The sequence below is a fragment of the Simochromis diagramma genome, unplaced genomic scaffold (genome assembly GCF_900408965.1).
Source record: "Simochromis diagramma unplaced genomic scaffold, fSimDia1.1 OVJJ01000705.1, whole genome shotgun sequence".
Taxonomy (NCBI): Eukaryota; Metazoa; Chordata; class Actinopteri; order Cichliformes; family Cichlidae; genus Simochromis; species Simochromis diagramma.
This window is the reverse complement of record NW_024387448.1, coordinates 5,687,950-5,702,729: the sequence shown is the minus strand read 5'-3', so window position 1 is coordinate 5,702,729 and position 14,780 is coordinate 5,687,950. Positions and strand designations below refer to the sequence as shown.

The 14,780-nt window shown below is 42.1% G+C and overlaps 1 protein-coding gene across 5 annotated transcripts in view; it reads left to right on the top strand.

Moving 5' to 3' along the window:
* Positions 1–3,422: 3,422 nt before the first annotated feature.
* The window catches only part of myt1b (myelin transcription factor 1b), a 139,523-nt gene continuing 128,165 nt past the window's right edge, over positions 3,423–14,780 (top strand). For 3 of the 5 annotated variants that reach the window (XM_040013842.1, XM_040013843.1, XM_040013839.1), the window contains exons 1-2: positions 3,652–4,430; positions 4,674–4,789. In XM_040013842.1, coding sequence (XP_039869776.1) covers positions 4,678–4,789 — 112 coding nt within the window. In that variant the 5' untranslated portion in view covers positions 3,652–4,430; positions 4,674–4,677. Of the gene's footprint in view, positions 3,627–3,651; positions 4,431–4,673; positions 4,790–14,780 lie in introns of those variants that run through there. The other 2 variants (XM_040013840.1, XM_040013841.1) reach the window with 2 other exon arrangements.

Below are 14,780 nucleotides of genomic sequence, written 5' to 3'. Positions count from 1 at the left end.
AAAGAGGTGATTCGTTGACACTGAATGCTGGCAGGGGAAGGTTTGGTGTCGACCTCAAACACCATTCTAATGCAAAGTCTTTCTTAGGACTCCAGCCTCTGTTGACGCCTGCATTGTGATGTGTTTGGTTTGACCACTCAAGTCAGCAGATGGGTATACACACTGTGGCAGAGAGCCAGAGATGAATAGTAAAATAATGATTAAATGCAGTGTGGTTGTATAAACACATAGTAAGTGATAAAAGGTGGGTGAAGAAGAAACACCCAGTGTATTATGTGAAGCCCCCAAGGGCTAAAGTAACCCGAGCCAATACTAAGTATATGCTTTATCAATAAAGAAAGTTTTAAGCCTAATCTTGAAGGCAGAGAGAGTGTCTGTATCCCAAATCCAAACTAGAAGCTGGTTCCTGAAGGCTCTGTCTCTCGGTCTACTTTTAAATATCCTTGGAAGTAAGCCTTTACAGTCTGAAAGTCAAGCACTGTATTGGAGTGATACCGTGCTATGAAGTCTTTAAGATAAGATGGGGCCTGATTATTCAAGGCCTTGAATGTGAGGAGCAGAATTTTAAATGCAACTCAAGGCTTTTCAGGGAGTTTTTAGGCCAAGTATAACTGTCACAACCTAAAACCAAAATCTTGTTGTTGTTTAGAATCATTTTTTCTATAGCCAGAGATTTCACACAAGTTTATCACACAAGTCTAACAGAAACAAGCACTGGTGCCTTTGATATTTTATCTGCTTTTTGATCATTCAGTGGAGGAAGGTTCATAAAGCGTGTTTTGGGTAAACCATCCATCCATCCATCTATCTTCTTCCGCTTATCTGGGGCTTGGTCGTGGGCGCAGCAGCCTAAGCAGAGAAGCAGAGAAGACCTCCCTCTCCCCAGCCACCTCATCCAGCTTGTCCAGGGGAACAGCAAGGCGTTCCCAGGCCAGCCAAGAGATATAATCTCTCCGACGTCTCCTGGGTCGGCCCTGGGGCCTCCCTCTGGTGGCCCACAGGAGGCACCCAGAAGGTATCCTTGTGAGATGCCCGAACCACCTCAACTGCTCCTTTCATTCTACTCTGAGCCCCTCCCGGATGGCTTACAAGGCTCATGTGCCCATGTGGAATAGGTGGCTGACCAAAACAAGCCATAACATATGAAAGGTCTATCCTTACTATCCATTGGAGCGTGAGTGCGTCTGTTATAAAGCACTTGGGCATAGAAGTCTTGTATGAATGTGCGTGGAACAAATCCCTCATTTGAGCACTCAAAGGAAGTTCTTTGAGTGACCAAAAGAATAACCAAAGTGCTATATAAGCACAAGTCCAGTTAGACTTTTTGTCTTGTGCATGAATGTGATCCTCTTAGAATTTAAAAGATCAGCAATTTTGTGTCAGTGGCTAACCTCTTGATGAGATGACTTTGTGACATAAAGTTAAAGAATGTGGAAATGGAAACAAAACCACTACCCTTTGCTAAAGAGACGTACATCAGGCTGATCAGAGGCAAGCAGTTTACTGTAGCTACTGCAAGCTCTTCAAGCCACAAACTGTCATGCAAATCAAAATGCTTCCTCTGAATGTTGACCCTTAATTTATGCTAAGTAATACTTCTCTTTTCCCCCCAGTTGCTGCATCTACAGTCTCTGTCCACATGAGGGCAGACATCTTCCGCTCCAGTTAAAGAGCTTTTCTCAAAATGAAACCAGTTCAACTACTACCTATTTACTGTAAATGTTAGAAAAGGGAATTATCCTTTTATGCTGCTTATTCTGTGGTGTTGTCAACACCAGATAGCCGACCACACAGTGGGGACATAGCCATGCTTTTCCTGAAAAGTTCAGCATTCAATACAATCCACCCCTCACAACTCATCAGGAAACTGACAGACCTGGGCATCAGTTCCCTCATCTGCAAATGGTTACTGGACTTCCTGACCAACCGCCCCCAACATGTCCGGCTGGATAACCGCTGCTCATCTACAATCACGATGAACACCGGTGTACCACAAGGCTGTGTGATGAGCCCTTTCCTCTACTCCCTCTTCACCCACGACTGCAGACCTGCTGATGGTTCCAACACCATCATTAAGTTTGCAGATGACACCACGGTGATTGGCCTCATCAGTGACAACGATGAGGCCGCCTACAGGGAGGAGGTGGATCGTCTGGCTGAGTGGTGCGACAGAAACAACCTGCTGCTTAACACCAAGAAGACCAAGGAGCTCATCGTGGACTACAGGAGGAATGCTGACCCACATCCACCCATCTACATTAAGGGGACGGCTGTGGAGCGTGTGAGCAGCTTCAAGTTCCTGGGAGTCCACATCTCCGAGGATCTCACCTGGATGACCAACTGCTCCAAGCTGGTCAAGAAGGCTCACCAGCGCCTCTTCTTCTTGAGGACTCTGAGGAAGAACCACCTGTCCTCAGACATCCTGGTGAACTTCTATCGTTGCACCATCGAGAGCATCCTGACCAACTGTATAACAGTCTGGTACGGGAACTGCTCTGCCTCGGACCGGAAGGCGTTGCAGAGGGTCGTGAAAACTGCCCAGCGCATCGCCGGAGCACCACTTCCTGCCATAAAAGACATCTACAGGAAGCGGTGTCTGAAAAGGGCTGGGAAAATCATCAAAGACCCCAGTCACCCATCACATGGACTCTTCACCCTCCTGCCCTCTGGGAGGCGCCACAGGAGCCTCCGGACTAAGACCACCAGGTACCGGAACAGCTTCTTCCCCACAGCTGTCAGACTCCTGAACTCTGCCTCCTGACATCTGACCCACGTTAACACATGGACTAAACATACACACACCCACAATGGACAACTGTACCCTCAAACACACAATAATAACATGGACTGAACCACCACTCACAACCACTAGCACTTTATATAGCCTCTGTAGGAATTATATCTCACTTATCTTAACTGCACTACTGTATAGCTCTGTGTAAATAATCATTCTGTACATTCGATAATCTTTAATCCTACAACTGTTTACAACTTGCATAGTTCCCATTTCTGTATAGCTGTATATCTCAGATTCTGTAAAGTTATTTATTTCATATTCTGTATAGTTTTTCATATTTATATCCTGTTCATAGCCTGTACATAGCTTGTACTCACTACAGCCTGTACATACTTATAGTTTTAGAATATTCACAACATACTTCATACCGTGTACATTATAACATACCATAATAGACCCATTTCTGTAATATACTCACATATCTATATTATTGCTAATATATATTGTAATATATCTATATCACTAAAGCACTTCTGGATGGATGCAAACTGCATTTCGTTGCCCTGTACCTGTGCATGTGCAATGACAATAAAGTTGAATTCTATTCTATTCTATTCTATTCTATTCTATTCTAAAAAAAAAAGAAAAGCAAATTGACTCAGTTCGTCTTATTTTGTCTTATATAGCACATCTTGGCCTCTTTTGGCTGCATTCAAATACAGGCAAATGGAGGTTTTGGGACACGAATTGGTTTCGTTTTACATGTTGGCCTTGTATTTGAATTGCAGGTGCTCTCCTGTGTCTGTTTGTTTAGGGAAATCACTGCAGCACTCACCCACCTGTTCACTCCTCTTTAAGCGTTCAACGGACTTCAACTGACAAAATCCAGGTGAGAGTTAATATTTGCTGGGAACAAGTGTGTGCTGTGGATTTCATGTCATTGAGAGTGGAGAAAACTCCATTGAAACATTTTCTGGAGATAACTCTTTGTAGAGACGGTTTGGAACTTTCTCTCGAGGCAGTCTTGTGACTTTTGGCTACTGGATTTTGCTTGGTGTGGCCATCTCACTGAAGAAAACAGTGGTATGAAAGGAGCAGGCTGAGAGGGGATGCACTTGTAGTCACAAGGCAGGACAATAGGGAGCTGTGTGAGGGACTGCTGGAGTTGCCTGGGGCACAGTGACTCTCTGCTGTTACTTTGATCTTCCTGCTGTCAGGAAACCATGGCTATTTATTGAATTACATCTAGATGAAGGCATGTTTTGACTTGTCTGCTGTAAATACATATTTTAGTTCTAAATAGTTCATATTTAATGGCATGCATTTCCCTGAATGGTACATTTCAAAATAAATGTATGACACATGCTCAGTGGAGTTTAAGCCCTCAGCCATATTTTGGCTTGTGTGTCCCCCCCTCCCCTTTTTTGTTCTCCCTCTAACCCCTGAAAGGACAGCATTGTGACTTCTTCTCTTCCTGAATGCTTAAGTGGCAACAAAACCACTCCGACAGCATTCTTAAGAAAAGAGGAACTTTTTTTCTTTCTTTTGTCCTGTCACCATGGCGCAGTGTTCAGCAAACAGTTATTTTTAAAGTTTTCTGAACTGTTTGAGCAAGAAGATATTGATCAATATAAGAGGTCAAGAAGTCCTGAAATCAGTTTTGAACTTTTGAGTTGGAGCTTATTCAATGGAGGTAAGTTTTTTTGGGTTTTTTTTTTTTGCTTTCCTGTTACTTATGTCAACATTGCTCAAAATAGTTCTATGGTAATCATCTACTATTGTATACTTTTTGCTGTAAAAAGCACTAGCCAGATGTGAATAAAAGAAAGGGAAAGCCTCCCCAACTTTTTAGCATGCTTTGGCTTCAAAGCTCACAGTGAAATCTACTGTGAAAATGTGCATACAGAAGCATTAGATGTTTGCGTTTCCTCTTCAGGCACATGGTGATGTCTACTGGAATTCTTCATCTCAAGGTCACGAGGTCACCAACAGCTGTGCTTACACACTCTGACTGTGACTGGGCCATGAAGGATTGCGAAATCGTTGAGAAAGGTAAGATAACTCGCTCACGATGAGGAAGTCTGTATGAGTGCTGTGTATGGTGAGCTTAGTCTGCAAAAACTATAACAAGTCCCTCACTAAAAATGCTGATACATCCCATGATCCATAAATAATAAATAGGGCCAAGGATTGTTCAAATTAAAAAGTGTGCATTGAATTAATAATTGGACCTATAAGTATGCTAGGAGTAAAAGCTTATGACGTGCAAATAAAGACATAACGAGATGAGCCTCTTTTATGTCTGTCTTGATTTTGAACTAAAAGTCCAAAGTGCAAAAAGGATTTTTGCATGCTTATATATTTCACAATGCCTGCTTTAGTGGACACTACTCTTTTATTTTCATGGCTGAGTACTTTTGAAAATTTCAGCTTTCAACTTTAAACACATTTCCATGAGGTCCTTTGGTTAAAAAGAACACCAAACATCCGGCTTGTTTTCAGCACTCAGTTCTAAAGTCTGCATCTTTGATGACATTTTTTTCCCCCACTTTTTGCTCTTAGGGGCAACCATTTGGGAACTTTCCAGTTTCTTTCAGCTCTTTGTTATCTGAAGCTTTAACCCTTTAGATAACAAAAGTAAAGTCAGACTGATCAACTGATATATCAAAAGGTGATTTTAGTTTTACTACTTCAAAACAAAACGCTGCCTGGCCCACCCTAACTGTAACTTCCAGTCATACCAGAGCATCCTTTCCACTGGCTACTTAATCAGTGATTGGCCCAAAGAAAACCTGCCATCACGAGTCTTCATTTTATAGCCACAATCAGGTTTTAGATGAACATTTAATCCCCCAGCCAGATGATGACTTTTTTGGGAAAATCTACACTCACTATCATATTATTCATCACAAAAAATGCACAACAATAATCATTTAGCCAATGTTAATTTGCATGAAAATGACTATGGTGAGCACGTACTTCAAGAAGAGTGAGGACAAAAAACTGCCAAGAAATTGTTTGGCGGATTCTCTGGAAAGACAAAAGTAGAAAAGGAGACGTGGTGGTGGAATGAGGACTTACAGAAAAGTATTCAAAGGAAGAGGTTAGTAAAGAGAGCTGGCAAAGGCAAAAGGCTTATAGTGAGGTCAGACACTTGTTTGGCTGAGCAGAGAGACTGTGGTGGAACACAAGCACACCTGTACAGCAGGTTGGTCTTATTAAAAACAGAATAGAAATATACTAACAAGTGAAGAGAGCGTGTTGAAAAGATTGAAGCTGATGAATGCAGAAATTTTTTAATTTTGGATGATGGGACTGAAATGTGTGTATTCCTATCCCGAACAAATACAATCAACCTTCAGTTAATACTGATATTCCCAGGTAAATATTCCACATGAATGAATGGCTACATTTCCAGGTATGATCAAATACAACCCATCACCCTATGAGACCTTGGAGAGGCTCTAGTTTTTCTGTTACCCTCACTTGTAAGCAGCTAAAAAAAACAGATGGAAGGGTAGATTCAGAAGTCTGTTGAAACTTTATTTATTTGGATATTTTTTTTCATTTCTGTGTGACATATTTGCTAACACTGCTACAATTACAAATGTATGTCCATACTGTAACTGCTGCACTGTGTAGGTTCAGGTGTTGCAGCGACCTTCTGGGTGTCTAGCAGCTGACCCTAGATCAGACTGAGGTTAGTGACATTTTACACCTCAGTGCCTGCCTATCGTGCATTAATCCTCTGATAGCACCTGTAACCTTTTGTGTAAATCTGTGAAGGGGAAGACTGACCCACACTTTCCTACAGCACCCATGAAGTCAATATACTGGAGGAAAAAAGTTTTTTGTCCTTTGCATTAACTAATTCAAGAAATACTTGATAATACTTAGGCATAGATTTAACTGTGTAAAGACAGCAAAGAAAAAGAACAAGACTTCTAATATGCTTTATCCATACAGCTGATTTGCATACATTTTGTACAGCTGTGCTAAATTGAAAGAGTAAAAGGAGACTATAGGATATGTGTTGTGTTGTGCACTTATCATAAAACAACCCTTGGATAAAGTGTGACAGTCTTTATGGCTGCTGTGCTTTTAGCAAATACCCGTCTTTACCTCTGTGTTGTTATCACCCTGCTTATTATGGATGCACAAACAACGTACACACACACACACACACACACACACACACACACTGCCCCCTGTGCTCAGTCCAATTGACACACTCAGTTTAGTTTTGTGAGAAACTGTGTGTTTGCATGCGCATCTGTCCGTGTGTGTGTGCATGTGAGTTATGAGCATGAAAGAAGCAAATGGTATTTGACCATGTGCATTGTGTTTTATGAGATGAGCAGGCTTTAATGACTTTGTCACCAGTAAATGGACACTGATTTGTAGCACAGCTGTCGCTCCACACTCTGATCAACTCTGGAACCTTCTAGAGACACACTTGTGCAGAATTAGTAAATATGCACCACATCCCCAGCATTAAAGACCTGTGTTTAAACCATATATGCTCACAGAATTGTTCACCCAGAGTGGGATTCTGGCACAGACTCATTAATGGGTGTTAATGGTACAGAGAGTAACTGCAATCTAAAGTGTAATTGAACAAAAATTACAGCTGTACAGATGCAGGCAACAGTCATGCATTAGATTTCATATTCAATCAATGCTACTATTCCTCAGAGATCCCGCTGATCTATAACCTGCTATCAGTAACATGGCTTTGATCCCATTTTTGTAGATACTGTGGAGATGGAGTTATGTTATTTATTAACACAGTGAGCAGATGTAGCAAGAGGCTCTTTTTGGAGCAGTGAGATGCTGTCCAACCCCCCCCCCCCCATAAAACAACCTCTATGTTTCCCACCACCCTGCTTACATGTCCTCCAAGGGTGTTTGTTCTGTAGTTCCACTTGCACTGCTTGTGTTGGGGAAGGGTTTAAAAATGGAAAACCAATTTGGAGATGGGCGATCAACATCACAACATGAATCACTGTAAGCCTGGTCATTTCATCCTTGCCTAGTTCAATAATCGTGGCGCAGGTTTAGTTTCAAAAGGTAGAGCTGACAGTTTTGCCTTTTATCTAAATATTTAAAATAACATATATGTGTTTGCAAATTGTTATGTTAAAGTTGAAACAACTTTTTTGCATATAATCTTATAGTTTAAGAAAACAGATACATGGAAAAATGTAATGTTGATATGTATTATTAAAAAGAAAATACAATAGTGTTTTCCAAATAAGAATTGGCAAATCATTTTTTAAAGGCTGTTTTCTCAAATCAGTTTCTTCCATAGACTGTATATAAATGATGGATGTTAACACTGTGAGGTCACTCCGGTTTGTAATGTCTTGTCTATGACTTTACTTGAGTTAGAAATACTCTAGATGATTTTTTTCTTACATAAATGGAAGCCTGTACTTTGCCCTATAACTTCAGTTCCTCTTGTCAAGTAGATTAACATTCCTCCCCAGGAATTTGATGTCCTCAAGTCATCACTGTAGCATTTTAATGTCATCAGAATGACAAAGCTTTATAAAGTGGGTTTCACACAGAAAGTGATTAGTAGTAATACAGGAACCTAAGACCACAGATTGTCAATGTTATTCAGGGACTTGAAGCTGAGATTGGCCAAATACTCTTTAATAAAGATGTCACTCTCAGGAAATAATAACTTTGATGGCTGCTTCTTCAAATCCATGAGAGATGTTAGCTGGATTAAATCAGCCCGAATGTTTGCGTTTTTTTAGTCACAGACTAGGGAAAGTAGGAAATGCTCAGTGTAAGATGCTTAATTAATTTTGGACTCTCAATAGCAGAAGAAGAGACTTGGGTATAAAAATGTGAATTCAGTCATTTTTTTTAGTTTTAAACATGTTTTTGAGAGATTTCTACATTTTCTGCCAATTCCCTTGTTTTATGGCAGGTGTTCTAATAAATTTGTTAAGCAAAAATTTGTTACTCTAAGGTAACATAGCCTGACACTGTAAAACACTGTAAAACACGGTAAAACTGTCAATCACAGGAAGCATTCACAGGAAGAAGAGGACCCAAAAGCAGGCCACGGGGAAAAGCTCAAAATACAATTCTTTAAACCAAAACAAGCCTAGATTATGCATGAACACAGAATTAGAAACAAAACAAACAAATACCCAACAAGTTAAACATGATTAATGCGTACTGTTCTCCTCCTCTCCTCCTCTGGCTCCGTTTTGTCCCCAGTATACCTTTTTTGGTTTCTTCTGACCATTGCTCATGCTAGGGCCTTTTCTCTAGGACCTAGGTCAGATTGACTGCTTTTCTTATCAGATATTTATCTACTCTGGTCTCACAGCATGACTATTATGTAATTTCTTCTTCATCTTCTTCTGTTTTACTGGCAGTTGGCAATCAATTTAATTAGAGCAGGTAGTTGTACTGCCCTCCGTAGAAGAGAATGTAATTGTTCTGCCTGTTACTAATCAGCTGGAAGCAGATAATCTTCCACACCTATGTGCTGCGAATCAGTGGTTGGGAAACACTGAATTGGACTACGTATATGATTTTTTCTCTTCATGATTTAAACCAACACCTCTCTAAAAGTCAAAGATGGTAAAATAAGGGACAGTTGTGATATCATGTCCACCTCAAATGTTTTTCTTATTGTTAGCGCACACATTTCAAGCAGCTCCTCACACAAGAATTGCACAGAATGGTCAAATGCTGCTGTGCAGGTCCATCTTCTTTATACTTAATAAACCTGGCCCTGAGTAAGTTTGACTTTTGAGAACTGACAGATCTGGGATCTCATCAAGATTTCACTGAGAATGTCCTGAACGTATGGAGAACAGGCCCAAGGACTTTTTTCAAACAGTGGCCTTGCTCCAGGTAAGGTCACCGTTTTGAATACAGTTAGTTTCAAACCACACTTCACAATTTGTTTGAGTGACCCTTTATTTTTCTTGACATTCAATTGCATTGTTTGACGTAAATATTTGTTCGTGTTTTGTTTTGGACTTGTTTTAAATTCTTGGTATGGTTTTGCCATACACACACTGTTAGCTTCAGCCTTCACCAGCAGATGTCACTGTTGCAGAGTGTTTACAGAGTCCCACAGGTTTGGTGTTTTTAAATGATTTGCTTTACGGTTGTCAGCACTGTCTTCTTCACTTCACTGCATCACCTTACAGACATTCAAACGGTTGCATTGATCTATCAATCTGTCCTGTTTACTCTGCAGACTCAAAGCTCACTGTCAGCGTAACAGGTGTGCCCTTTTGATTTCAGGGAAATGTCAGATGATGATGTGTATGAGGAGTGCGTTTGTGTGAGGCCTGTGTGTTATCAAGTTTGAAATGATTTCTCGTGTTCTGCTCTCTTATCATCATGCACTCTGTGTCTTTTACTCTCTCGTCTGTTTCTCTGTGTTCATTTAGCAGTGAGCCGCAGCAGCAGCAATTCCACTCATGTATGCTGCACCTTGTTGACTTTAGCCTCATTAAGAGACCAAATGAATATGACGAGTTGTGACATTAGGCTACAGCTGGAACAAATGCGCCAGCCGCTCATTCTCTGGCCTGGCCAATTTTTTTCTTCACTTTGTTTCTCCCTCCCTCGCACACACACACACACACACACACACACACACACACACACACACACACACACACACGTACATGTGCTCGTTTAGTTTTCGGGAAAGGGCTCGGTGGGGTTGATGGGTTTGCAACAATATTGGAAATGTAGATGGGCCTGTGTTTTGAATTGGATTGCATGCTTTGATGCAGAGACAGATTGTAAACTGTGATTTTATTAAATCCTTCATTAGGATTCATCAGTGAGATTGGATCAGAAAAAGGTCACTGTGCAGATGCGTCCCCCCCCCCCAAACCTCTCTCTTTCTTCTTTTCTCCATCCCCCTTTAAACATACCCTCCTCCTCCATCCTTACCCCCCTCCACCCTTTCTTTCTCTGTCTGTCTCTGCTTCCACTCAGCAAAGCATAAGGGGGACTTGCTCCATCATCTCCCCCTCATGCACTCTGGCTCACTCTCTCTTCTCTCGCTAGTCCTTGCCCAAAACAAATTTGTGATGAAAATGGGGAAAAATGATCATCATGGGCCTGCTAGAAAAACACAAGGTGAAAGTGACATTATCCCCCCCAACCCAGCCCACCCTGGACCCCCCCCCTCCTCACCGCCATCTAGGCTGGCGCCAGTGGGACGCCTGTGCCACAAATCATTTGTATACTCTCATTTCTGCGAGCGGGCCGCAATGTTGCTTACTGCTTAGCGAGCAGATGACTTTCAGAAAGAAGAGTGAATTGGGAGGGAAGGATGAAGAGACGGGGCAATGAGGAAAGAAGAAGAGAGGGAGGGAGGTGTGTGTGTGTGTGTGTGTGTGTGTGTGTGTGTGTGTGTGTGTGTGTGTAGGGGGGAGGTGTGGCAATTTGCCGGCGTGTGAGGACGTCTGTGGGAGTTGGATCTGAAATTGCGAGGGAAATTGTGCGCGCCATATGTCAAGTTGTGCAAAGGAGGGTTCTCATTGTGCACCTATATTGTGTGTCTGTGTGCTTATGAATATGTGTGTGTTTTCTGTTTCAAAATGAAGCATCTGGGCTGTTTATTGAATCACCTTCACCATTGTCTGCATTCCCTGCTATTATCGCCAAAAGAGCTGCAGCCACCCCCCCACCCGTCTACTTCCCCCTGTAACAACTCGGAAATGGGAAATGTGGTGCACATATTGTCTGTAGCTAGTGTTTGGTCATCTTTGTCTCTCTCTTTCTCTGACACACACACACACCCTTCCCCCACCCCTGCCCAGTGTGATACATCATGATTCTTCTGGTACACTGAATACATTCTCTATGCAGTCTGAGCCCTCAAGTCCATGCAGGCGAACATGTGACATTATATTCCTGATTTAAAAAAAAGGTGTTATTTCACTTCCGGCACAGACACACACACACTTGTTTTCATATGTTAGTGAGGACATTTAATTGAAATGATGCTTTCCTTTGCTGCTTACCCTAACCATCAAAAATGATTGCCTAAACGTAACCATAATCTAATTGTAACCTTGACACAAAAAACATAATTTCGAATCTCAAAAATGCTTTCAAACTTGTAGGGACGGGCATTTTGTTCCCATAAGGGACTGTTGGTTCCAACAAGTATAGTAGCATTCCAATTTTTGGTCCTCACAAAGATATCTAAACATGGTATACACACACACACACACACACACACACACACACACACACACACACACACACTTCAAGTCCTAGTATTACAGAAAAACAACCATAGACACACTTATCAGAGCATGCATGTTCATATAAATATAAGCACATACACCCATATTCCTCCCATGGCATGGCAACGTACACTATTACCTGCACACAAATAAAAATACTCTCTTTTTTATCATATCTCAGTCTCTGTCATCCTGGCCCACCCACACAAAAGCCACCCCACATGCATAAACACTCACAGTTAGGTTCATTCTGCATAAATATAGAATGGAGACAGTGTGGCACAGTGACCTGCAGAGGAACCCGTGCATTTTGCCTGCAAGTTCCACAAGGGCCCTGTGCTTCCAGGAAAGCCATGCAGTATTCATGGCTCAGTCACGGGAATCCGCAGGGCAGGATGGTAGAAAATGCAGTGGAAGTATGTTGCTAGCAGCTCAGCAGGATAGTGAAAGTGTTACACAATATGCACTGTAGATCCTCAGTGTGCTTTTGCATTTGATGCCTGATCTGTGAAGTGGAACGCCTTCCTTTCAGATAGTCTAAATCAGGATTCAGATTTGCTCTTCTATTTGTCTTCATACATTTTGCACATGTGCGTGTGTGGGACTCTGTTTCATAAACATGTGGTCGTGTGTTCATGTTTCATGTGTTTGTATGTCTTTATGCTCCACCTCCTGCTTTGAGAAATAGGTCCTTTCTTTATTATCACCCCAAAGGCAGTCTGACAGTTTACTGTCTCTCTCACACACAGACACAGACACACACAGACACAGACACACACAGACACACACACACATGGTGGAGTTCCCTGTGACCCACATTCATTAGATTCAACCCTGTGGTGCCTCCAGGGATCTTAGGGGAGTTATGCCCCCTGCATTGAGGGTCTTGACTCTGAGATATGCAGCCCATGAACCCCACAGCATTCATCCTGTTTAGGGGGTACTGCACTTAGCAATGCTGGGAGGTCGCAATTGAGACGACGAGACCAGAGATAAAGACGTTTGGCTGACTGAATATTGCTGCACAAAGACCACAGTCATATGAATATAAACATCTAGTGCCTGTTTACTGGCAGAAAATAAAAATAAATGTCATCTGATTTTTTTCCACAGTTGAAATGCTTATGTCTGCTAGTCCTCTGATTCCACTGAATGTAATCCACCAGTAACCAGTAGAAATTACTATTTCCAGTATTTTCACTGTTCAGGAAAACATTAAAGGAGCACTTTGTGAAATTGACACTGAGAAGTAAATAAAACTGTCAACAGTAGGAGGCAGCATAGAGCTGGAAAGTTATGGTTTAGATGTCAGTCTTTGTATACTCTCAACAGTTCTTACCGGAGGTCTTTGGCCCTTCACCCTCTTCAGAGAGCTGAGATACCACTGCTGTCTTATTGTCTATATATGTTGCTTCAGGCTGCCTTTTATGATATTGCTTGGTTAGTTTGAGCAATATCTATTAGCAAGAAAGTTGGTAAAGCAAATCGGGCCAATTTCCTTCCGTCACTACCTAGTGGTTCCGGCCATCAGCGAGGGTAAAAACAGATTAACTGGTAAATTGCTTAGTTCCCTCGTCACTACAACAGGCACCCAACAGGGTGCAAGCCACCCTAGTACAAGCTGGAGGTCACAGTGTAAGTAAAAAGCAAAGAGGTGATCCGGGAATAAGTCCGACCTATGGTGAGAAATGTGAACCAAGCTATTGTTGTGGTTGTACAGAGACTGAAACCCCTCGTTGCAATGGGTCAGTCACCTCATACTCCCAGAGCATCACCCACAGCAGTGGTTCCCAAACTTTTTTTGCTGGGCCCCCCTTTGTTTTACATGAAAAATGTTTGTCACGGTGTAATTATTTTACATGTAGTTGTTTTTTTCCTGTGTAATAATGTTCAACATTGCTATCAATACATTTTTAAAAAATTGTCTTTCTGTGCAAAATGGGTTTAAAAACAGAAACAACTGTGGGATACTGTTTGTCCGTGATTTAGACAGGGGGAACAAATCGTGGCAGGATCAGCCTGATGTTATTTGTATCCCACTGTAACGTTACTGTATAAAGAGCAAACATCTCCAAAATGTCAGGAGTAGTTAGTCATTACAACAAGTGTTTGTGAACTAAAAATCAAGAATGTGGGATACTGTTTGTCCGTGATTTGAAGAGCCCAACCCCTGCTCCCGACAAAGGGAAAACCAATTCTGCAGGGGAGACCTACCTTGGCACTTGTGCAGGTGAAGCCAAAGGGAAGATATGCTTCATCATATTTTCTAGTCTTTGGTTTAAAATGAAGTTGGTTTGGTAACATGTTCAGCGATGCTTCATCTCCTGCTTTGCGTTTGTGTGGGCGCCCCGTGTTTGCAGTGTACAAGCCTTGTTTTTTGTTTTTTTTTCCCTTTTCATACCCCCCCCCCGCAATGGCTCTGGGCGAGCCCCACACTTTGGGAAGGTCTGACCCACAGGATGCTCCAAGGGACATAGTTGAATGCCTTCTTCAAGGTCAACAACCACATGTAGACTGGTTGGGCACACTACAGTGCTCTCTCTCGCAACCTTGAGAGGATGGTGGTCCAGTGTTTCACGACCAGGATGTGAACAATATTGCTCCTGGGAGGTCAACTAATGGATGGACTCTCCTCTGCAGCACCCTGGTGTAGATCTTCCTGGGGATGTTGAGAAGTGTGATCCCTCAGAAATTGGAGCACACCCCTTCTTGCAAAAGAGTGCTACCACTCCAGTGTGCCGATCCAGAGGCACTGTCCCCCACTTCCAGGACTTTTGAGTTTAGCTGTTTGC